Genomic DNA, 25,983 nt, shown 5'->3' with positions numbered 1-25,983 from the left:
GACATCATATGTTTTTCATGGACAGCAATGCTATCATCAAAATGTATTAAATGGCAACACCTCATGTATTATTATTTTGTCAGGTGGCTTTATGAAAATAATTTTCTTCTGTAAGCTTCATTCTGTAGAAGATAGAGTTGTTTTTTTGTGTTACACATTTCATTTACTTTTTGTTTTCAATAACAAATTTTGCAACTCTTAAAAATGCCAGGTCGTGAAATACTTTAAATCCATTTGCTCCCTGTCAACACAATTAAAGCCTTTATAGGTAAAGAGGGATACTAGTCAGCGTAGGACATGCTTTGTTACTGTTTAAGTAATGTATGTACAGAATAAAGACGCTTTCCTGAGGGTTACTGAGGTCACATATGTCTGACTTTTTAAAAAGCATTTTTGTTCGGCCGTGAAATGTTTAAAAATGGAATGCTTTTGACAAATTAAAGAAGGCAGTTCTTCCAAAGATTAAATTAATAACAACAATGCCGTGTGGCACTTTTATTCTGGACCCATATTTCACAAGGGAAGATCATTCACCAGCAGCGCATTAGTATAGCTAAATATTTAGCACAATGCTCTGCAATATTTGTTAAAGGCACTGTCTTCCGTTGTTTTGATTTGACTGGGTAAACCAAGTATAATGGCATTACTCACATTTGTCAATTAAACATCCTAAATGAGTTTCTCCATCTGCTCAATTTATCAAGTCTAATATTTCTTTATTTGGTTAAACGTGAAGCTATTTGTATAATTTCACAGATAGATAATTAGGATATGTATACATTTTACATAGTTTTATTAAATGGATGTACTTTGAAAATAAAAATATTGATATAAGAATGTATTTAGATATCCATTTTACAGTGTTTATATATATATGAGATCATGCTTCACATCCTGTTGATAGTTTCTATAAAAATGATGAGATACATCTTATTATTTGAACCCACCACATTCACCAAGCTAAGGCCTTTTTGCAGAAGATGTATGCTTCATTGTAATGCATGGCTAGACTCATCTATTACCAAGCACAAACACTTAAAATTAGGCCTGTATTTAACATAAATAAAACCTATTTAAAGTTTCTGTCACAAGAGACCAGGTAGATTGTAATATTGCACCCAGACCCATGCATAAAAGATAATCAGCAATGGGAGTTTAAGTCAAAATTGCAGTAATGTTTAAAAGAGGGATAATAATGGAACACACATTAACATGTATTTGTATAAATAATGTTAAGCTCAATTAAGGTTAACTCTTGATTAATAGTCTCAAAATAATACGTTAGCTTAGTGGCCACCAGTTAGGGACTGTATATTGCATTACTGGTTTAGATGTTACCTTAGTCTGAATCTGGTGCGTTTGTGTATTTGTATTGCTTGTTAACCAGTTTACAGTTCTGCACTACACAGTAGGACATGTTTGTACTTTAAATACATAAATACAATAAGTTGAACTTCTTGGCTGGTGTTTTGAAAACAGTGCAGACATGAAAGTAAAAAGTTCTATTGGTAATTCTATACCCTATGCTAACAGAAAGAAAGCCACTGTGAAGAAAGGCAGTTTACATTCCACAAAGGTAGTTTAACAAAATCCCTCCTTTGTGAAAATTGCTTCCCACTACAATACTTATGATTTACATGCTGCTTCTATAACAACCAGTTGTGTGAGGTTAAATTACATATTCAAGTTCTGTTGTAACACTAGATGTGGTGATTTTACTATGCAGGAACCCCTTACATTAAAGAACCCTTTAAGTCACCCTTAGCTGTCTGAATGTACCGTTACTGGTTAATTAAATTAATGTACTGTCACGAGTTAATTAAATACTCAATCCAGCAAAACTTATGATGCAACTGCACCCGGGCCCAGTCCAGGCAATTTCTTGTATTTTTTTTTCTAAACCCATTTTAATGACTAAATGTATAACATATATAGGCGTCTTCTAATCTACTGGGATTCGAAAAATAAACCTGAGCAAGGTAGTATTGGCGGACTGTCAATCAAAACACAGATCCTCAAATCAGAGCCAACAGATTGTCTATCTGGAGGCGGGACGCAGAGCAAGCTCTGGCAGTAGGTTAGTGTTTTTAATTTCATGTGATTGCTCTGCTGGCCGATGTAATCAGCGGATGGTAAAAATTCAGTATTTAAAAATTACATGCTTTCGGGATATTAATTTGTTTTGATGCAGACATGTGTTTTTTTTTTTTTATAGAAACATTTTCATACTAACTTTTGTACTTCATAACATTAATTTAGAAGTCCAATTGATGCCTATGATTAATACATTTTGTGACTAATTTGAAGCAATTATGTTTCCATAATAACTAAATCGAGTTATTCAAATTGATTCATCTTGTTACATAATTGAATTATTAAAGTGTTTGGATATACTGTTTTACTTGATTGATTACTGTCTTGTTCACAGTCATCTTAAAATACATTTTTCTGCTGATGTGTTTATTTTCAAAAGGTTTTCTTTTGGTTGTGGTAGAGCTGCCCTGCTCTTTTTTTTGGGGGGGGGGGGGGTGTGGGGGGGCTTCATAGTCTTGCACCTGGGCCCAGGTAATCCTAGTGCCGGCACTGACGATAGTTACTTACTCATATATTCAATAGTAATGCCTGCAATGTGTTACTTATAGCACCATGGGGTAGGTACTGTATGCCACTGATATACTCTGTTTCTAATTGTGTTTTAACAATGTAAGCTGTTTTCCCCAAAGTAAAACATTCAATGCTATAGAACTCTCAACTGCAGTTTTCAAGTTGCTTGCAATGTAGTCATTTCATGTGTTTTTAGTAAAAAAAATATTCGATACAAGATATATAGTAAATATTTATATAATTAATTAGGAATTGTTAAACATCTATGCAATGGGGCGTGGGTATTTGCTGACAAACATAGAGCAACACAGTAGAGCTGCAGTTGAAATGCTGCACCGGCGCCCAAGTTTATGTACAATAGGTTCTCACTCAGGTTGCAGTTGTGTTTAGCCACCACTAGAGTACCAGCAATGGTATCCCTGGTGCGAGTTTGCCTCAGTGTAAATCACATAGTTATACCAACTATGGTATAGCACACAGGCATGGCTACACAAACTACGTGAAAACAAAATAAAGCACAGTGGAAAAACAGCTGCAGAAACCTTCACTCATATACCATTCGTATATTTTTGCTGGACAAACTAAACGCTATTGTTGGTAGGATTCTAAAACCCTGGCCGTGGTTCCACACTTGGTGGTCAGAGGTTAGTTGTGCAACTCACAATTGTCTCACAAAATGCCATTTAATGTACAGTCAGTCCTGGCTCATCATCCCAGGGACATGCCCTATGGCCGGTCCAATATCCACAGCCACCCGTCTGCCTGCCATTCCCTTTCTACATACACAGCCGGCAGCACAAAGTACAAAGACACAATATTCCCCTGCGCTGCACCTCAGACCTGCCACAATCTAAAAAGGGCTTTTTTTTCTTTAGCAACACGTCATAAACACAAACCGCTTATTAGTCATTTATACTACTGAATGAAATTATCCATCTGGTAATACAGATGCTGGCTTTCATTACTTTTTAGTAAGATGGAACAAGGCTTTGTCATCCTTACAGATGATACTCTAATCCTTTTTTTTTTGTTTGTTTTTTTGTTTTACTAATTGCTACTTTTTGTAGATTGGTGATAGCTTTGCTATGTCTCATTTACTTTTTTGACCAATGATAGACACTCATTTAAAACTGGATCATCAAGAGTAAGCTGATAATTAGGTTAAATAATTTAAAGTTAGCGAATTGGCTTGCTACAGTATTTGGTACTGAAAAACATGAAGGGAAGGATATTTACAGTACTTTTTATTGTAGGTGGTATAATTGTTTTATCAAGTGCCAATTTCATGTCTGTAATAACAGTATATATTTCAGAAAAATATATTGCTAAGAGCTGGACTAATTGGGAAATAATGATGTGGGTATTCTGCATTTAAAACCTGATGATCATTTTATGGGAATTGAGCTGGCACAACCAATGTTCCCTTTCAAGTAGGGAATATTAACCATTACATGGGTGTTCCCCTTTAAGACATCTGAACCTGATGGAAACTTTATACCAAAGACACTCCTCGGAGGAGTGTGATGTCACGCTCACTCACCCTGACAGTATCGCCATTTTCCTTTTCAGCCTAACTTGATTAACATCACAGAGTTGATCCTTGTGTATATTTTCACGTTCTTTTTTAGCATTTGCTTAAAAAATGCTGAATTATTTATCGAATCGCTAAAATAATTTTGTATTATTCCTAGCCGAGTTTCTGTTTTTCTGTATTTTCAGCTAGCGCTAGTTAAGCCCCACCATGACCCTGTGTGCCGTGGGAAGCCTTGCGGGATCTTAGCGCACCAAGTCCCCGACTTGTTCGGTGAACCTGTTTCTGAGTCGGAGACGTTTCAAGATGCTGACTTCGCAACTGATGTTGCAGTCCATAAGTCTAGGTGATTGGTTCGCCACAGTGGACCTGAAGGATGCCTATTTCCACATCCCAGTAAAACCAGCGCACAGGAAATACCTGAGGTTCACCTTTCAGGGGACTGTGTACCAATTATGTGTTTTACCATTCGGTCTCTCTCTAGCTCCACACGTTTTTACAAAATGCATGGAGGCTATACTAGCCCCATTGAGACTCGGAGGCATCAGAGTCCTCAACTATCTGGATGACAGGCTCATTTGTGCCGAGTCTCCAGTAAGGGTGCACGAACACACAGAGCTTGTCACCAGCCATCTACATCGGTTGGGCCTGAAGGTAAACCATGCAAAGCGCCAGCTAGTACCCACCCAGATAGTGACCTATCTGGGGGTGTGCCTGGATTCAGGACGCATGTTGGCAACTCTGTCAGACAACAGAATGCTGAAAGTAACCTCCTGCTTAGAGCTGTTTCAGCTCGGCAGAGCACTACCAGTAGTGGTCTTCCAGAGGCTTCTGGGCTTGATGGCAGTAGCTTCAAACAGCCTCCCAATTGTGTGCCGCCCCCTAGGAACCCCCGGTCATGGTTGGCAATGACAGCCAGTATTCGAACTTGCATTCTCCAGGCTATAGGGCGCATCCTGCACTCCACGCGGTGCGCCTTTACTGGATGCGCCACTCGAGAGCCCCCTTTACATGACCTTCTTGAAAGGCACCTGGTGGCTTAGGCCACCAGTGAAGGGCTTAGTTCTTGAGCCCATGCATTCAGCTGAAAGTTTTGTCTTTCAAGAAAGCTTTCTTGCTTGCAATCACCTCCGCTAAGCGGGTGAGTGAAATTCAGGCATTTTCAGTATCGAAGGCCTGGCCAGAACAAAGGTTACACTTCGTACTAACCCGGATTTTCTGCCGAAAACAATCTCGGCTTTCAACATTAACCAGTCGGTGGAACTGGAGGCTTTCCATCCCCCTACTTTTAATATCTGACAGAGAGTGCCAGCTCAGTGCGCTTTGCCCTGTGCAGGCATTAGCGTATTATGTGGATAGAACTAAAAGCTGCAGGCAATCAGAAAAAAATGGTATGTTACGGAGCTAAGTCACAGGGACAGGCTGTCTAAACAGTGTCTATACAAATGGATAACAGGCGCAATACATACTGTGTATGAACCGGCCAATCTGCCCCCGCCCGAGAAGCTCACCGGCCATTCCACCAGGGGTCAGGCGATTCATGGGCTTTGTTTCAAGGTACATCAATCCAGGACATATGTAGTGCAGCAGTTTGGGCATCCCCCATACATTTGCCAGGTTCCATAGACTGAATGTCATGTACCCACAGAATCCTGGATTTGGCACTAGAGTACTGAGGGTGGCTTCCCAGTCCACCCTCACAACAGAACAGTTGAGGTGAGTCCATTCTAATGTTTTTCAGTTTACTGGAAATACTGTTTGTAGCACAGAGCGGTGTTTGGTTAGCTTTGTAGCTCAGTGTTATATACCATGTCCTTGTGATAGTTGGTTATACTCCTAGAACATTAGGGTGTCCAGACTAATGTTTTTATTCCAGCTATGCTGGTATTGATTCAGGCACAAGGTGGCTTCTGCTTGTCCCTTGTAGCTGATTGATGTATTCATCACGTCTTTGTGACAACTTGGGTATATTCACCCATTTTGTAATGGTTAATATTCACTATTTGAAAGGGAACCTTATTATCATAACCCTGGTTCCCTGAAATAGGAATATTAACCATTAACTTTGAGGTTGCGGCGTCCTTGGTCGCAGTTCTTGAAGGAAAATGACGATACTGTCAGGGTGAATAGTGGCTTTATGCTCGCGGGGGCGGAGCAGAGTTACATCACCCTCCTCTGATGAGTGTCTTTGGTATAAAGCTTTCGGGTTCGGGTGTCTTAAAGGGGAACACGCATTCTGTAATGGTTAATATTCCTATTTCAGGGAGCCAGGGTTATGATAATAACCTAATGTTTTTTTTTCTATTAGGCCCCCAGGTAAAACACTGGATTGTTAGTACAAGTCATCTTATTAGGGGTTATGCAGAAGTGTCCTCTGATTTTTGTTTGCTAATGATCCTGGCAGTGCAGGGAATTGTTGTGCAGGTGTAGAAGCTACAGTCTTTTATTTATCTGTTATTAAACAGATAGTTTGACTTTTGGCTGCGATAAAATTAAATTAATACATGGTTAAGCAGGTTAACATGCAAGTACCACTATGTGTGACAAGTTTGACAGGTGTATTCATAATCACGGAATCATCTGTCCAGGGGGTTGAAAATGGCATGTTTTGTTCCTGTCTCCTAATTTGTCATCATTCCTAATTGTTATCATGTCCTTTTTTCTACTTCTATTCCTCCAATTATCTTCATATCCTCAAGGGTTTCTGGATGTAGCATTGTCTTAATGCTTCACAGTTAGCTGCTTGATTGACAACTTAATTATTTTTTCAGTTTCATACATTAACTTTTCAGTGCTCTTTAAATTGGAGAGCTACATTCACGGGCTATATATTTAGTTAGCTAGCTAGAACTGATTACTCCCAAGGTCAGACACAGCATACAACTTTAAAGGAAGATCTCCCTTCCTTCTGTCTTGTAAAGAAAGCATACTTCCAGCATTACAAAGCCATTTAGTTTTTACTTGTCAGTTTTCTAAGCAAATCCCTATGAATTGAGAACAGGTACCTTGGAGTAAAATAAATAATATTGGTGTTGACGTCAGGTGGTTCAGAGTTTCCTTTCATAGTTTTTTATTGGAATTCAAAGTTAATTTGCTATGCATGCACAAACTGTCAACTCTAATATCAAACTACAGATTTGTAGAGTTGCCATTACTTTACTTGTATTCATATCTGTATTCTGAGAACTCTTTTTTTTTGCTTCTTATTGTGCAGTCCATCTAATCTATCTGCCTAAGTACCAAGCCTCTCTCCTTCCCACATATATTGACTATCTTTCCCTAGACTTGAAAGGACCAGGAGCCGGCTTAATGCATTTTTTATAGAGACAAATGATGTGCTTCAAGCTACAGTTAACAAGTAATAGGCTTTATACTCAATTGTGTATTACTCGTATCGTGTACTGCCAAAATTGTAAAGGATGTGATCTGAGTACTTGTAACACCCTGTGGCGTAGTGGCGGGCGATCAAGGATGGTCAGTGGCAGAAATAGCAAACCCCAAAACAGAACTGCAGTTAAAGCCTTGGTGCACACTTAATAACAACAATCAAATCAAAACAGGAACAAATAAAAGGTTTGAACAAAACTCTTCTTACAAACACTTAAAAATGAACTAAACACAATACCACACCCAAGCTTTAGCTATCTTGTGTGCTCTTATTATTGCTCTCTCTCTCTCTCTCTCTCTCTCTCTCTCTCTCTCTCTCTCTCTCTCTCTCTCTCTCTCTCTCTCTCTCTCTCTCTCTCTCTCTCTCTGTTCATGCTGAGCAACACACCTTCATTTAACTCTTTCTAACAAACATTTGCTTTGTTCTTTTTTATAAGGTGTGGCCAGGGGTGATTGGACAATCAATAAAGCAATCACCACCTGGCCACATTACAAACATGTTCAATTACCTAATATAAAAATTATATAATTAAACATTTAGTTAACATGTAGCTGTGCAAAAGCAACCGCAAAACACACATTGTGCTTGTGCAGTGGTAGTAAAAAGTGTTTTAAATCTTTCAAATGGTTGCTGTCATCTTATATATTAGTGCGAGTACAACAAAAATGCAATGTGAACAATATAAACACTCCCTGATATATGAGACCAGTCAGAGATGTTGACATCTTACCTCACTTGGGTGCAAACAACATCCATCCCATTGAAGACAACGAGAAATGTGTGTTAGTATTTAGTATTGTTTTACTATTGATGCAGCAGGCAAGGAAATGTATGTTTTGGATTATGGATTTACTACTTTGGGATTTTCTGCAGGTAATTGGTCACTCAGTTTCATAGTTACAGCTGTACATCGCTACTGATACTTAGTTTAAATTCTGTGAGGCAGCGCAGTGATTTAGAATATGTGACAAGGCTCCAACTGTCCGTATCCATCCAATATACGGACAGCTGGAACCTTGCTCGACAAATCACATTGCTTGTTTCACGTTCAATTACGAGCCCTGGATTAAAATATTTAGTACCTAGCCTATATCCCTCCTATACAGTATGTGACTTGTCTGCACTGAATGCTTTTTCCTAGCACATATGCACTCAATAGTAATAAGGCTGCTTTTTTTTGTGAATAACTTTTTTATTTAATTTTTTGCACAAATCAACAAAAACACATAAACAGATAAAGAAAACATAACATACAATTATAAATAGTATTGTTTCTGATGATGGGGCCCAATTATATGTGTAACCTGCCAATAATTTGTGAAACTACACCCGCCCATGCTCATCGTGGCGGAGCTGGATAAATGTAATTTAGCTGTGGATCTCACCACACAGATTTGTATGATATATCAGGCTCCATCCAGTCCTTCGGAATAATAAGGCTGCTTATTTATCCTTAACTAAACCGTTGTTTTATCCTGTTTATTTCTTTGTTGATTAACTAGCAGGACCCTTTAGCCCCTTTTGTTATACATAATCATTTATTTTAAACTGTACTGAAATTCTAGCAGGTTAAAAATATGAATTCATTTTCAGTGGAATCTGTCAAAATACCCTGTCATTTGTTGTAATAACAAAGCCCTTTTGGCCTTTTAGAAGTTAGTGATTGTAGTGAAGGCATTCTGTTTATATATTAAGTGATGGATGGTGCCAGGAATCAATTGTGTTCAGCAAATCATTTAAACAGGAACTGGGACTAATTGACACCTCTCAAGGCCTTAACTGGAACATGCAAATGAGCCTGAATAAATTGTTGTGTAGCAATGGAATTTGGAGAGCAAGTGCAAATGTACCCAACAGGCCTCAAACATCTATTCTGATTTGAAAGTGTCAAAAATATTATGAAAATTTAGCAGGAAACACTTTCATCCAAATACGCTTGATTTTCAACCTGACATCCATCAACATTCATTTTATTTTGAAGTGGTGAGATATGAATTAGAAAACATGCACTAGATATAAGAGGGCATTACAACAGTTTAACCCAGGTGACTTTTCATAATCATACATTATGAGTGATTATTTTTCTCTTTATTTATTAAAAAACAAGTACTATTTGATTTCAACAGTTGCTGTTTATATATATTTTTTTAATGATGCGTTTCAAATGATCAGAAACATGTTTTTCTAAAGATAATAGCAGGGCTGGGAGTGTTTATGTGTACATTTTACAGTATGTTAATTACGTTAGATGGAAAATAGAAGAAATTATAAACTGCTACAAGTGGCTCATCCAGTAAGGCCCTATGAAGCGGTTAGGGAGGGAACATGCCAGGATATAGTTCAACTCATCACGCTTCTGCGACCCTTACTGGCTCACTGGGGTGAGCCTTATTGTGTGGACTAACCCAGAGTGATTCGCTCAAAACAACAATTAGTCAGTTTAATACTAATACTTTATTAAACTTCAAAATCAGCATGCAATACGAAAAAAGTATTAAATGTGCATACCATAAGACTTTAAATAAACACCCTGGTGTTTATTTACAATATTTGCCAGCAGCCCCGGCGCCTATTGGAGACTGGCGACTATTTGAGACTCAGAGTTTATTATGTAAGATCACTAACATCTGCAAATACTTCAGATGCAATCATAAAAAAGCTGCCTTATAGAAACAAAATTACAACATTCCAGCAACGTCATTAAAGGTTGTGTCACTGGGTAATAACAGTTTGTATTGTACACCCCAAAGTATAAATGAAGATAGATAGATAGATAGATAGCTTGATAGATTAGAGCCACTGTAAATTAGAGCCAGGTGCAGGGTATTTAAGGAGAACTGTCAGTCTGATCAGGGCTGCTGCTGTGTGGAGAGCCCGACTGATGGTGTGTTCAATCGTACAAAAAGGTACTGTGTAAAGCCTTTTTGTTTGCATCTTTAAAAACTGTGTTTTTCAGCCGGGAAATAGCTTAGCTGTCCGGCTTATTAGAATAGGTTTCCTGACAAATGTTTAGTTAGTGGAGCTAGGTGTTTGTTTTGTTTTTGATTAATTTTTGTAAAAATTAAAGTGTGGAGGGTGAACACCTCGCTGGCTAAAATAAAAACCGCTTTTGCTTTGTGTTATTGTGCAATGTGTGTGTATTTGATAACAACAGCTGATATTAATGCTTTGTTTTCAATTGTTATGTATATTTTTGTTTGTGGTGTGCAGTACGAAATAAACCGAACAGTAATTATAAGTGCCTATGTATATTACAGCTAAGGCATGCGCAGTTAGACAGTAGAAATGGGGAGCCAACTCCACGACCATGATATATCCGAATCCGCAGTATAGCGAGGGGTGATATAACGAGGGAGGGATGGATGGGTGGGTGGGTGGTTGGGTGTGTGTGTGTATGTGTGTGTGTGTGTGTGTGTATATATATATATATATATATATATATATATATATATAATATATATATATGTATATATATATTGTATATATATGTACTGTGAATATATATATCAATTCGTCTAGGTACACTTGCACAAAGTCGGGATTTTGTAGCCATATAGTCAGGTGTATGATTAAACAATTATACCAAACAGGTGCTAATGATCATCAATTCAATATGGAGGTTGAAACACAATCATTAACTGAAACAGAAACAGCTGTGTAGGAGGAATAAAACTGGGTGAGGAACAGCCAAACTCAGCTAACAAGGTGAGGTTGCTGAAGACAGTTTACTGTCATAGTCATACACCATGGCAAGACTGAGCACAGCAACAAGACACAAGGTAGTTATACTGCATCAGAAAGGTCTCTCCCAGGCAGAAATTTCAAGGCAGACAGGGGTTTCCAGATGTGCTGTCCAAGCTCTTTTGAAGAAGCACAAAGAAACGGGCAACGTTGAGGACCGTAGACGCAGTGGTCGGCCAAGGAAACTTACTGCAGCAGATGAAAGACACATCATGCTTACTTCCCTTCGCAACCGGAAGATGTCCAGCAGTGCCATCAGCTCAGAACTGGCAGAAAACAGTGGGACCCTGGTACACCCATCTACTGTCCGGAGAAGTCTGGTCAGAAGTGGCCTTCATGGAAGATTTGCGAACTAAAAACCATACCTCCGACGTGGAAACAAGGCCAAGCGACTCAACTATGCACGAAAACACAGGAACTGGGGTGCAGAAAAATGGCAGCAGATGCTCTGGACTGATGAGTCAAAATTTGAAATATTTGGCTGTAGCAGAAGGCAGTTTGTTCACCGAAGGGCTGGAGAGCGGTACACGAATGAGTGTCTGCAGGCAACAGTGAAGCATGGTGGAGGTTCCTTGCAAGTTTGGGGCGCATTTCTGCAAATGGAGTTGGGGATTTGGTCAGAATTAATGGTCTCCTCAATGCTGAGATGTACAGGCAGATACTTATCCATCATGCAATACCATCAGGGAGGCATCTGATTGGCCCCAAATGTATTCTGCAGCATGACAACGACCCCAAACATACAGAGAAAGTCATTAATAACTATCTTCAGCGTAAAGAAGAACAAGGAGTCCTGGAAGTGATGGTATGGCCCCCACAGAGCCCTAATCTCAACATCATCGAGTCTGCCTGGGATTACATGAAGAGAGAAGCAACTGAGGCTGCCTAAATCCACAGAAGAACTGTGGTTAGTTCTCCAAGATGTTTGGGCCAACCTACCTGCCGAGTTCCTTCAAAAACTGTGCAAGTGTACCTAGAAGAATTGATGCTGTTTTGAAGGCAAAGGGTGGTCACACCAAATACTGATTTGATGTAGATTTTTCTTCTGGTCACTCACTTTGCATTTTGTTAATTGATAAATATAAACTATTAACATGTCTATTTTTGAAAGCATTCTTTACAGCATTTTTTCACACCTGCCTAAAACTTTTGCACAGTACTATATATATATATATATATATATATATATATATATATATATATATATATATATATATATATATATATATATATATATATATATATGGAGCATCAAAAGAAATGTATCACTTATATTTGGATAAAATTCACTAGATGTAATAAAAAAAATGACAAACTCTGTTTTAGCGCAGGTGCAGTGACTTTTTTTGTGCAGGTCACGAAGATGCGGCAAAATGATCTGTCGACTCTTGGTCTCCCAGTTCGTGGCCTGGTTATACCATCTCGCCAGGTTTGAAATTGCTGGCTGTGAGCACCCAAGACGGTGAGCCACAGTACGCTGCCCTAGTCCAGCCTCCAACATGCCGATTGCATGAAGGCGCTGCTCTCTTGACAGACGTGGCATATTGTTTTTTTTCTGTGATTTTCTGTATTGCTGTTATTCAAGCTTGCAATTCAATGGCTGAAATCACTGCATATCCAGTGTCCAATCAACTGTTTCACTAATTAGGTGATTAAGTGTATATGCTTCTGTCATAGTCACTCAAGCGTGTCATGGTCAAGGATGAATGATCGAGTGATTAAAAAGAAAATAAATGTGTTATAATAGTCATAAGTTTGTAAATATCAAAAAATAAGTTCATACTGTTGGCCCACAACACACTCAAAAATACTTACAACTGCTTTTAAGATTAACAATAGAATCAATACAACTACCAGTTTTATCACAAAATCAAAGCAAAAGTGACTAATTTGTTTTTATAACGTTTACATTGATAAATTAAAGTTGGAAAAGGCGCAAAATACAAATATTCATTGCAAAACTCAAATGCACAAAATACTGTTAAAACAAAAACACTAAAAAAAAACCATACAAATACAATGAAAGGCAACCCTGTTAATATCAGAAAACAAGTTTGTATTTGGCTTACTTTCAGCATGCTCAAAAAAGCTTCACAGCTGGTTTTAAAATGAATAATGTCATTACAAAAAACTGTATGCATTACATGTACCTTAAAATAAATTAAATTCAGTTTTCTTGTCATTCATCCTGAGCTTCAGGGTCTCTTCATCGCTGTTGAAAAACAAATTGGTAAGCTCGCAGTACAGCCATGTGTTTGTATTGGCTGGAGCATTCAGTATGATGCTCATTATAGTATTATTCATAACCCGGCGTTTAAAAGAGACCCACCGTCTATTTACCATATTTCCCAGCAGCCCTGGCATTTATTATAGACCGGAGTATTGGAGACCAGCGATTATTTGAAGTTTTACGGTAACTACCAATTTTGGAGACAACAGAGTGTGCAGACTTAATTCCTAAAAAAAAATCCTTTAACAAGACTTTTTTATACCTAATCTGAGTACAGGACCCTGACAACCTTCATATGTCATACCCAAATAAGGAATATATCCTTAAAAGCAACTTTCCACAAACTTATAAATACACTGATAAAGCATGGCAACATATAAAATAGAAAAATATTACAAAAACAACACCTTTCCAACATTTCAAAGAGGCAATTGCTTTGACTGTGGTGGTTGACCATTATTATTATTTATTTATTAGCAGACGCTCTTATCCAGGGCGACTTACAATTGTTACAAGATATCACATTATTTTTACATACAGTTACCCATTTATACAGTTGGGTTTTTACTGGAGCAATCTAGGTAAAGTACCTTGCTCAAGGGTACAGCAGCAGTGTCCCCTACCAGGGATTGAACCCACAACCCTCTGGTCAAGAGTCCAGAGCCCTAACCACTACTCCACATTAATTGATAGTCTTCCTGTAAGCTGGTTGCAGAGGTGAAGCGACTTTCGCATTGTGATTTTTTTTTTGTTTAGATGAATTCTAGTTGAACATCTCAGATCCAAGTAGCTTATATTTAATGTTTAAATTCAATGAGTATGAGTTTTAATGAAGAAAATATTTATTTGTTTCAGAAGCTGCCATATAAAATAGAATACACATTTTTGTATATATATATATATATATATATTTAGTCTTAGAAACCTGCCGACTGCTCTACAGTGAAAACAACAAAGAAACGTTACAATAATTTTTGTACTTGTTAGTAAACATATTCTTTTATTGAGTGATTCATAAGTATGGATTAATTAATGAGCTTCCCTGTAAGGGATTGGGTTAAAGCCATTGATTTTAGTTGTTTTTATTTAACATATTTTACATGTTGTTTTCAAATACAATAGGAACTATTTTAAGAGTTAAACTATGCTACTGAAATGAATATCACTTTTTAAAGATGATCTAATTTCATAAATTACATATTTAAATAGTGTGTAATATATATATATATATATATATATATATATAATAGTAAAATATCCATATATTTAACAGTCTTTTCTGTTTCAAATATTAAGTGCCAAACTGGTGTGTTGGGTTGCTTTTTATTTTAATTTAGATTTTTATGTATTTTTTACAGTGTGTGCTATGAAATCTGAAAAGGTCAGCAAGACACATTTTCATCTCTTTAACATTTCAGCACACAGTGTGCCAAACAGTTCCATTCACCTTCAGTAAAGCATACCTGAACTACTAAATTCGATTATGAGATTGAGAATGCAGTTACTCTAATACAGTGCATCACATTTTACCCTGAAAATATCAAGGTCACGGTAATATTCACTGAAGTGGATTAAGTGGTTCTCAACATAAAAAAGTGTTTATTTGTAAACTAATGGAAGTTTGGATCTGGTGTAGTTTTGCTGTTTTGTGGTAAATGAAATAATTACTTTTGAATTACTTTTCTATGTTAATTAAATTTATTTCTAAATGGCGATGCCTGTGTCTGTTTTTTTATTTTTAAATTCATAAGATATTTTTTTATTAATGTTATATAATAGAATTGTTTTGTATTTTTAAATCAGTAGCAACCTACTCTGAATTGGCAAATGATATACAATTTGTAACCATAGTGATATTGGCCTAGAAAATCATGAGCAGTTAGCATGATGTTTACTATGCCTGTGGAGTGCCTCAGCAACCAGGCCATTAGCTGTTCAGTTATTATACCCTCATGTGTTCACTGTGGTTAAAAGGTATCTTTTCTGACCCACCTAAACTGCTGATTTGATGGTGGCACAGTGCTCTTGTACATTTTACAAGAAGCTGCTTTTTTTTTGACTGGTTAAAAAACAAAAAAAATCACATATATTAAATTTAAGTGCATGATACACAGGAGCAATGACATTCTATGTATTTTTTTTCTATTAATACCAAAAAGCAGGCGCTGGCAGCAGGTGTAAATGTGGAAAAATAAAGTGTTACAAGGGAGTATTGGCGGACTGTCAATCAAAGCAGAAATTCACAAATCAGGCGGGATGTAAAGCAAGAGCTCTGACAATAGGGCAGTGTTAAGGTCATGTGATCGCTTTGCTGGCAGACAGAAACAGTGTGTTCAGTATTAATAAAATTACAATATGTCAAATCCACTACCAAAGAATACATTTGCAAAGTATAAAGAACAAAAAAGACATCTACAGGAGTTTGAATGCATTTGTACCGTGGGCTCAGTTTTGAGGTGCTGGAATTGTTTTTTCATACTAACTTTTGTACTTGATAACATTCATTTGAGGAATTCAGGTGATGCTTGTGATGAATATGTTTTTGTCACCAATTAGCTATTAACATTTAAAATATTGAGTATTTTGATGTATGTTTCAATATTAACTAAATCATATTAATCAAACTGATAAATATGTTTTGTTGGAAAATAATAATAAAAAAAACATTTTTTGACTGATTCAAATTTCGCTGCAGATGGATTTATTTTCGTACGTTTTCTTTTGGTTAAGTGGCACAGCTGCACGCTGATTTTTTTTTTTGGGGGGGGTGTTGCAAGCCATCTGAATGTGATTCAGTGTGCAGAGTATTCAGTTGTATTTGGTTGTACAGAGTAGTGGCGAAAAAAAGTAACTTCAGCAAGGCTCTCGTTTCCTTCTGTATTGTGCACATTAGTTTTTTTTTTTTGTGCATGACAGTTCAGCGTGAGAGGTAATGGCTGGACGTTTTAGTTACACAGTGTTCAGAAATTAGGATTCAAGAGTTTTTGTTTTTGTCCACGTTGTACTGGTTTTACTCAAAAGTGATTCCTGTTCAGGTATTTGTGAATGGGAATAATAAGAGACATGCACTTATTTCTTGTTTGATGACCAAGAAGAATAACTGAATTTCTAAAATGTTCAATTATACAAAGGTACCTAATTTAAAGGTTTTATAAAATCGTCTGTTTAGATTTTGCAGTTTATTTTATTTACTAAGATTAAAGTGTTTCAAAAAATGTTATTTTCATTCAGTGCATATTCTATGTGATTTACATCTTTCACAATATTTATTAAAATGAATAAAGGACAGTTTAGGTTAGGTTTATTTATAATGTTACAGGTTTAAACATATAAAATGTTTTTAATTTGACATTTTCCCAAGGAGTGCTAATAGTGGGCCACAGTGCCTAATGCTGCTGAACAGGTGGGCTCAGGTAAAAAAGTTTGGGAACCACTGCTATATAGTACACATATATTTAGTCCCTTCAGATGGACTGTTGCAATAGCTACTGTAAATTGAGCCAGCTGGGTTTTGACGGCAGTCACTAAAGAGTTAGTGGTACATGTGCGTTTGTTTGGTTGTAACAATAAAGTGCCGTTCCTGATCATTAAGTTATGTCTTGTGAATGACAATGGCATCCAAACAAAACAATGGCATCCAAACAAAACATTGGGTAGAATTTCTTTACCAAGCAGGAGAAATCGGAATTTGCAAACTCTTCCAAGGAAATATTTAATTCAAAGGAGGAAGCACGCTTACTTAATGTGCTCCACATTATTTTATTTTTATTTTATGTATTTGCATATTTATTTTTATATAAAGGCTACATATTTTATCTTTTTTGTAAGAACCTATATCTGCGCAATAACTAGATAAAGCATTCCGTATTGGAAGCCACATTGGAAGTTATAATGGATCACAGAGTTATCACTGACATATATCAACAGGATGTTGTTATGTTGTTTTCTTTCCCATTTAGTTCCTGAGAAGAATAGTGGCCACAGTTATTATTAATGAGGTGTACTTGCCACTCGCTGTGTTTTATTGTTTTCTGTAAAACATTGATGTCCTGTCATTTAAAAAAAGGCTTAATGCAAAATTATTACTATTATTATTATTATTATTATTATTATTATTATTATTATTATTTTTTTTTTTTTTTATGTATGTATTTATTTTTTTCAAACCTTAATAAAGGCTTTTGTGACAGCTGCAAGAGAATATACATTGACCGCTGAGCTGGTAAATCTATACCTATACCGGTTATTTTATAGATTGACCGATGAGCTGGTTGATGTACACATTTACCGGTTAATCTATAGATTTATCGATTTTACACATGAACTGTAACATATATACTAGATGGTTTAGGTGCTTTGTACATAATGTAGTAAGGAAATTAAAAAAAGAGAAGTACAGTTTAAAATGCACATAAACTAATAAATACACTGTATGCTATATTATATTACATTTTTGTGGATGGGGTTGAAAGATGTTGTTTATGTTTACAACTGATTGCTAATCAACTTGTTTGCTTTTTCTTCACTAGGGGCTCATGATCCTGTTGCAGAATTTACCAACAATGCACTGGGGAAATGAAGAAATCAGCGTTCTCCTAGCAGAAGCCTATAGATTAAAATATGCATTTGCAGATGCACCGAATCATTATAAGAGATGAGGCTTATTTTAAATTGTTGGAAGAATTACTGAATTAAAAGCTTATATTTTCAATTTTTCTAGTTTCTAACCCAACTTCACAGTTATAACAATATTACAGTATGCTTATTGGACAGTTTGTAATATAATGATATGGTTTTCTTTGATATTACAAATGTGCGCCCTCCAATATCATATCCTCCCTATTCATCTTGACTTATCCTGCTTATAAACTGGTAGTTTAATGTGAAAAAAGGTGACTAAAAAACCCAGCCACATAATTGAAGATTTAAAATGATTGGATATCCTGTCCCTATATACAAAAGGGTTTGTTGGAAAACAATCTTCTTGCTATTTATTACTATTTAGTTGTATTATATGACAGGGAGAAGTGCATTACCATTCAAAACCCATCACATTGCTACTTAACATTGCTGTTCTGTTGTGGGTTGAAGTAGTGCACTGCTCCCAATCCATACAACCAATGTATACCACATGTTAAGTGCTGACTAAGGGGGAACAGTTTATCACAGGACTTGCAACACCACACGTATTACTCCAGGCTTTCAAGAGACTTGCATTATGTTTCAAGAAATGTCCAGTCTAAGATCAGTCACGTTTGCAGCTGCTACTATTTCACATTTATTAACAGATGTTCTTTTGTCACATGAATATGAGTTGGTACCTGTGAATGTAGTGTATGCTCAATGGGCAATAATCAAATCTTCCGCAGTCACTTCATTATTTTTCCTTCTCCACAAAACCAGGATCTTTGTAACACTTAATAACAAAGGACTACCTCAGGAGATGTCAGGTTTAGTTGTACTCCATTCTGCTGAATGTAATCCTCATGGTGGAAGATCTCATGAACATGCAGATGACAAACAGCGATAAAATAGCAATGTTAACTCCACACATCATAGTGTTTAACTTGAGATGAATTCTTAAATATGCCTTAAACATGGCTGTATAATTTCAGTTAGTGAAGGATTATGAGATGGGAATCGTAAAAAAAACTGTTTGTTATACAGTAAATGCTACAATGTATGCATAGATATTCTCTTAGTTAGAAATTATTATATTTATATATTTTTTTGAAAACTGGTGTTCTACAAGCAAGTTTAAAACATTATAGATGCATAAACCAATTGCTTGTTTAGTTCTAAAATATGTGTGTGTGTGTGTGTTGGGGCATCGAGCTTTCAAAACACTAATGTCTTTATTGTTTGAAATTTAGGAGCAATCTTCTGCTTTAATGCTTTCTATACATTGGATGTGCCATTTGCAGGCCATTGTCGTGTGTCAGTGGTTAAAACCCATTTGCTATTCCTCATGAATCAAAATTGCACTTCATAACCCCCCCACCCCCCCTCCCCCCCTTCATCCATCTATTTTTTTATAAACAAAAGACTATAGTTAGAAACATTTTTTTACTAGTTACAATGATCTAATTATGTTGTGTCTAACAATTATAATATACCGTCAACATTATATTTATTTGGACTTAATATCATTTTTTTAAGATCTGTCTGCACATTCAAACTTAAAGCTAGATTTTATTTTATGAACAATTAGTTTACTTTTCACAGAGTCTGTAATAATAAACTATACCAATTGAAAGATCAAATGATGATATTGCATCAATAATTTGCCTTTGTGTTGCTTTTATGAAAATAATTAGCATCATTTGTTTTTACAGCAGAACTGATTATTTTATGAATGTGGGCATGCTAGTCACCTGAGTAAAATAAAGATTTTAAACCAGCCTGATGTTTTAGACACATGTAGCTTCTCGTATATCATTAAATAAAAGTGTGTCGTGTGTGTGTGTTTATGTTTATATATATATATATATATATATATATATATATATATATATATATATAACACACACAGTATGTGGTCTTCTTTAATCTGTTTGTGCTCTCCCCAAAATACCCCATGCATTAAAAAATAAGTAACTAAACATCAACAATATTTCCACAATATATTCATAAATCTATATTCATAATAAAATGAGAAATTTCCCAAAACATGTTGTTTAAACAAGTATGATGACAGAATTTTGGTCGAGACATCATTGTTTTGTATTAAATTATTGTGTGTTATTTCAGACAAATTCCATAATGTATTCAAATTCATGTGTAGTGACATTTTGGAACATGATCCCTGTAGTTTATATAATGCTTAATTATTACAGAGACTAACAAGCTGTAACAGAAAATACACTATACAAGCAGTAGGTATGTTCTGTAAATTTAAAAACAAAATGTACAAAGAAAAACATTTTCAAATGGAAATATGTAAATAGAAATGAAACCTGTAAATAAATAAATAACAGGAAAAGGTTCTGTGTGAAAAGGATGTGTGCTTTCTATGTGTGTTTTTGCATGATCATTTACAGCTGTGGGTTTATTGTGCTCGTGTGGCACCAGTATTATGATTCCTGGGACACCAGCAACAGGTCACATCTCGCACATCTCACTTCACAGCACACATCAGGATGAATAGCTAATTTCTCCCAGATAGAAATAAACTCTGCATGAACTCGATTTCCTGTCGGCTACTTAGGGAGGTGAAATTGCACTTGTTTGTCCATTACATACACACTTCTGAATTTGTACTATTTTTTATTATTATTGTTACAGTAAGCTACATGTAAGATAACACAAATACATTTTGTGATGCCTTGACTGGTGCTGTTTTGCCATTCTTGGCAAACATTATAATGTGATGTAAGGATTTTGCTTTGGACTTGAGCAATTGCTTACCCTCCAAAAACTTCACACCACAGTGAGTAATTAAGAGCTGTATAAAAGCATGATTGTAGAAGTGAGTAATTAAGAGCTGTATAAAAGCACACACCTGCAATGACCTATCATTGGCTTCAGGATGGCTTGTAGTGGTACACTTCCTGATGCAGCAACACTTGGCTTTTGTTGAGGAGAGACAGGAACATGTTTGGAGAAGAAGGGCAAGACGAAGAAGACCCTGCATATCTAATCCCAGGGTCACTTTGGGATGTCGGAGGATGCAGTCCTAAAGCGTTATCTCACTCCACAGGTCATCCTCGACCTAATAGCTGAATTGAAGGATGAGCTAGACCTCAATGTCAGTCTAGGGACCGCTATCCCTGCACATGTGAAAGTGCTGTGTTCTCTGCACTACTTAGCCTCTGGTTCCTTTCAGACCACAATTGGAATGTCTGGAGGGATAGCTCAATCTACCTTTTCCAGAGTGCTAGGCACATTTCTGAATGTCATGCTAAAAAGGGCAGGCCAATTTTCCTAAGGATACTAGCAAAACATGTTGGCTGATGCTTTTCCAAGCAACTCCTGCATTCTGAGTGACCTCAGCTGTAAGAGTCTCAGCAAATGTTTATTTTCTTTTCTGTGTGCAAAGAGGACTTTGCTGCCCTTCCTCTGACATTTTTTTTGGTTTGTATTTTCTTGCTCCACAAATGTCATACAGCAACTAATGCTCGCTGTACTCCTAACTCTGCAAGTGTGGCCACTAAATAGACTGATGCGCTCATTGAGACCCTCATTATCATAACTGCGGATCATTATTTGTGCATGTTGAGTAATTTGCATTGCTCTTAAGCTTACATAGGGTGCAGTGCAATCTGAATATTGTAGCTGCAGTTATTTGCACTGTGCCTATACTCACATCTACCCCTAAGTAAGAAAATGTTATTCTGGGTGAGTAAAATACAACATTTCCTTGAAGTCATGAGTACTTTCATTAAATACTGTACATACTTTAATGCCAACTTATGGGGTATACATTAACTACAGCCTTACATTTTAAATAATGTTACTTTGAACAACAACTTAATTTACAATAGTTCTAAATGCAGACACTGGGCTTTCTTTATTTTCCATCTGAAAAAAATATGACAATGTATTTTTCTCAGCCATTTAGTCCTATAGTTAATAATATATTGATCACCTTGCTACAGCAATCTAAAACATCCAGACTCTCTCCAAACATAGAATACTGTATTTATTATATAGATTTGCCGCCTTAAAATTTGGTTGACAAATGGGTAAAATGGGGGACTAAGATGGTGGAATCCAGTTGCTTATTCACCAGTCACAAACATCCATAGCAAGTGAGTGGATTCAACTGTATGTCTTTTTTTTTATTACTACTGAAAACCCGGACTTGTTGGTTGTGTGTTTCTGGCAATTCCCTGGCGGGCTACAATTATCTATCCTGACATTTCTATGATCCATTCCGTAGCTACCGTTTGCTGTATATTAACCATTGAGACGCCAGGAAGAAGCTTGATAACATGTGAACTCACTGTGCAGCAAAATTGAGTACGATGAAAATGTTTTGGTAAAAAGAAAAATACTGCAAATAGAACCTACAGTATAATCAGAGTGTAACACAATATTTTCATGATAAATCCAACCCACAAACTAAGTGCACCACCCAGCTAAGAGGTAAAATACCTTTGAAAAAAAACAAACAAAGGTCCCACTGTTTACTTATGTATTTATTTGTATTAAATGGCAGACATGGTTCCCTTTCCAGTAGGGAATATTAACCATTACAAATGGGTGTTTTCCTTTAAGACACTTAACCAGGAATATTAAACATTAACTTCAGGGTCGTGGCGTTCATGGTCACAATCTAGAAAGAAAATGGCAGTGCTGGAAGGGTGCGCTGCTATTTTGTGGTTGCGGGGCGTTGCTGCAGAAGCGCCACCCTGCTCTAGCGAGAGTCTTTGGTATAGAGTTTTTCAGTTTGAGAAACACCCATTTGTAATGATTAATATTACAATTTCAGGGATTCAGGGTTATGAAAATAACCTAACAGTATGGCAGGTATTTAGATGATCAAACAGCTTTTCTAATCAAATACAGTGTCTGGTGGTCTGCTTGTTTGAGTCAAAATCTTGGGTAATGGGCTTATTGTCCCAATCCCCATGTTTTTCTTTTAATAGTTTTTGTTATTGCAAGCAGACATATTTAAAAGAAAGGGTTATTATTATAATGATCAAACCAGGCCCTGAACCTCAACTTACCAAATATCTATCTAAATGATAAAAGCATATGTTTTTTTTCCAAATTCTTTTTTTCTGGGTTTAAATATCACCTCTGTATTTATGTAAATATACAGTATGTGGCTCCAGCAGTCCATTATTATGTCAACTGCATGCAAACACGGTTTCCAGATAATTTAGTATTTCAGTGTGCTAGGGATAGACACATATCTTGTTCATGAGGGAGCTTTGACAACATGCTGGGAACTAATCTCAGAAGCTCCTGGGTATATTACTGAGCACAGAGAGAACAATAGTGAATCCTTGAGTTTAATTCCTGGATTTGGACCCAAGCAATCTTTTTCTATACAGTATATTCCTATGTGTTGTTTTTGTTACTATGTTTCACAGTATGCCTGACACAAAGATTTACAGTATACTCAATCCTAGTCACATGTTTTGTATAGAAATAAATAAATCATATACTTTTACATTCATTCAACAAGTCATGTCCTGTATAAAATACAGTAGATCTTAGTCATCCTCCCAACATAAATTTACCTAAGAATAATGAACTGTACTGAAAAATGTCAGTAAAGTCTATGTATTTGCCCATTTATTTGTAGGGTAAATCTTTTAACAGGGGTCACTGCTACAGGTTTCTTGTGTTCACTATATCTGATGCTGCCATTCACTGTTTTTCAGTGATGCCAGAAGCTGATGTTAGGCTACTGGGAATTGGAACTCTGTAAAGCAAACAAGAACAAGTTGAGAAGTGTTTGCAGGCGCTTCTGAGAGCTGGGTGAATTCTGCCAAATCGGACAAGGTAATATTAGCAAGCTTAGCTTTTGAGTTTATAAAAATGATCTTCGTCAAGTAGTAAACTGGTCAATAAAATATAATGTAGTTACAATAAAGTCAGTGGAACCACACTGAGTTATTACACAAATTTGAGAAAGTCACAAACAGCTGCACCAAGGTCAGCACTGATGTGCAACATAAATTACTTGTAATATTTATGTGGCATGTAACGAAGATAGTAGTATGTGAAGCAGACCTTAACTTAAAACAGAACTTTTCAAATCTATAGACTCACCAAGGGAGAATGTGATGTTCTGGGTTTGTGTATTGCCATTGGCCTAAGGCTGTAGGTCAGTTTCAATAGAAGACATCACTCAGGAGTTTACCCGTCCTTAAATCATCGGCCATATCATTTAAAGGGCTGCTCCACAATTATGAAATATAACACAGAGCTTTGCCTTTAATTATTAGAAAAAAATATATATATATATATATATATATATATATATATATATATATATATATATATATATATATATATATATATATAATGTAAGCAGGGAGAGGGTTAAATTCCTCCCTGCTGAAGAAAAAAACATGTGCGAATGCACATTTGTTTAATTTAATTGTTTTCTTTATTGTTAATTATCACCTGCACATGGTTCACATTGTAAATTAGAGCCAGGTGCAGGGTTTAAAAGAGAGACAGTCAGTCTCTTCAGGGCTGCTGAGTAGTAGGAAGCAGAAGGTGTGCTCTGTTTCCAAGCAGTCATATAAAAAGTGCTGTTAAACCTGTGTAGTTTGTTGTTTTGTTTTGATGACAGGTAAATGGCTTAGCCGTCCTGCAAGCTAGTCAGGGGCCTACCTGTGTAGTCAGTGCTCCAAAACGGAGTCAGGATTTTGTTTATTTCATTTTGTGTATTAAAAATAGCGCGTAAGTGCTTAAAAATCTGATTGAAAAGGGGCAACGAACGACCGTGAGTGCTGGCCGTGTTACAATAAATAAAATAAATTATGCCACACAAAAACATGTTACAATACAAAACGTGTTGGGTGTGAAGTCAGTGTTGAAACCTGAACCCTGACAAAGCACACTGCAGTACAGTTTGTAGTCTACACTGTACATTCAAACTTCTAGTCTATTTTCTCCAATTTCCATTGTCTTTGAGCAAATTGTATCCCCAGTATTATTTACGACAAACTGCTGCAAAACAACTCTATGGGTAATTGTATTTATTTGTTTGTTTATTTTTTAATGGGTCAAGAACATATTCCTATGTTGTTCATACATGTATAGATCTCTCTATTGCACAATTGTTTGTTTGGCTATATTCAGCCCTAGCTTACGTGGAGATGCTCAATTTGCTCTTATTATTCAGAACAAAAAATAAATGCACAAGCACACAGGCGTGTTTTGAATATATTGCCAAAATGTACTGTCAAAATTGCCCATTTAGTTTGGAGTTAGGCACACAACATGGGTTATTTTAATATAAGGCCCAATATGTTTCCTGAGCCGTCTGTATCAATTATAAATGCAGTGTGTATATTTTCATTCGATCAAAGGCTTTAAGTCCAGGGAAACTGCTACTGCAGGTGTAGCTCTATTATAACACATTAGATTCACTAAAGACCTGATGTTATCAAAGCTGACTTTCATGGAACAGAAATTGGCTGATAGTTTCGAATATGTTTTATGTTGTAATGTAATCATAGAAGAGCTATAATCTCTCTATTGATCTGCTCCTTTTTTCTTGTGTGAAGTACAGTATACAGCAGTCAATTATTCTCTCTTATCTGAATAAAAACAACACAGATTTAAAAAAAGGCCTTCCTGCAAGCTTGGAAAAAAATGCTGCACATAGTTAGAAGCAAACCCATTCCATGTCCTCTCACATAAGTATATTTACTGTGTTTACAGAATATAATCATATATTCAAAGAATACTATATATATATAGAGAGGAGAGAGAGAGGAGGAGAGAGGAGGGAGAGAGAGAGAGAGCGAGAGAGAGAGAGAGAGAGAGAGAGGAGAGAGAGAGAAGAGGGAGAGAGAGAGA

General features: G+C 36.3%; 1 protein-coding gene across 3 annotated transcripts in view; it reads left to right on the top strand.

Annotated features, from left to right (window-relative positions):
* The window catches only part of tbc1d22a (TBC1 domain family, member 22a), a 175,825-nt gene extending 155,347 nt beyond the window's left edge, over positions 1–20,478 (top strand). For 2 of the 3 annotated variants that reach the window (XM_034024634.3, XM_034024635.3), the window contains one exon: positions 18,024–20,478. In XM_034024634.3, coding sequence (XP_033880525.1) covers positions 18,024–18,152 — 129 coding nt within the window. In that variant the 3' untranslated portion in view covers positions 18,153–20,478. The remainder of the gene's footprint in view (positions 1–18,023) is intronic. The other variant, XM_059027176.1, reaches the window with a different exon arrangement.
* Positions 20,479–25,983: the final 5,505 nt, after the last annotated feature.

This window comes from Acipenser ruthenus, chromosome 7 (assembly GCF_902713425.1).
Source record: "Acipenser ruthenus chromosome 7, fAciRut3.2 maternal haplotype, whole genome shotgun sequence".
NCBI lineage: Eukaryota > Metazoa > Chordata > Actinopteri > Acipenseriformes > Acipenseridae > Acipenser > Acipenser ruthenus.
The sequence above is the reverse complement of the archived record's forward strand: the minus strand, read 5'-3'. Positions and strand labels throughout refer to the sequence as shown.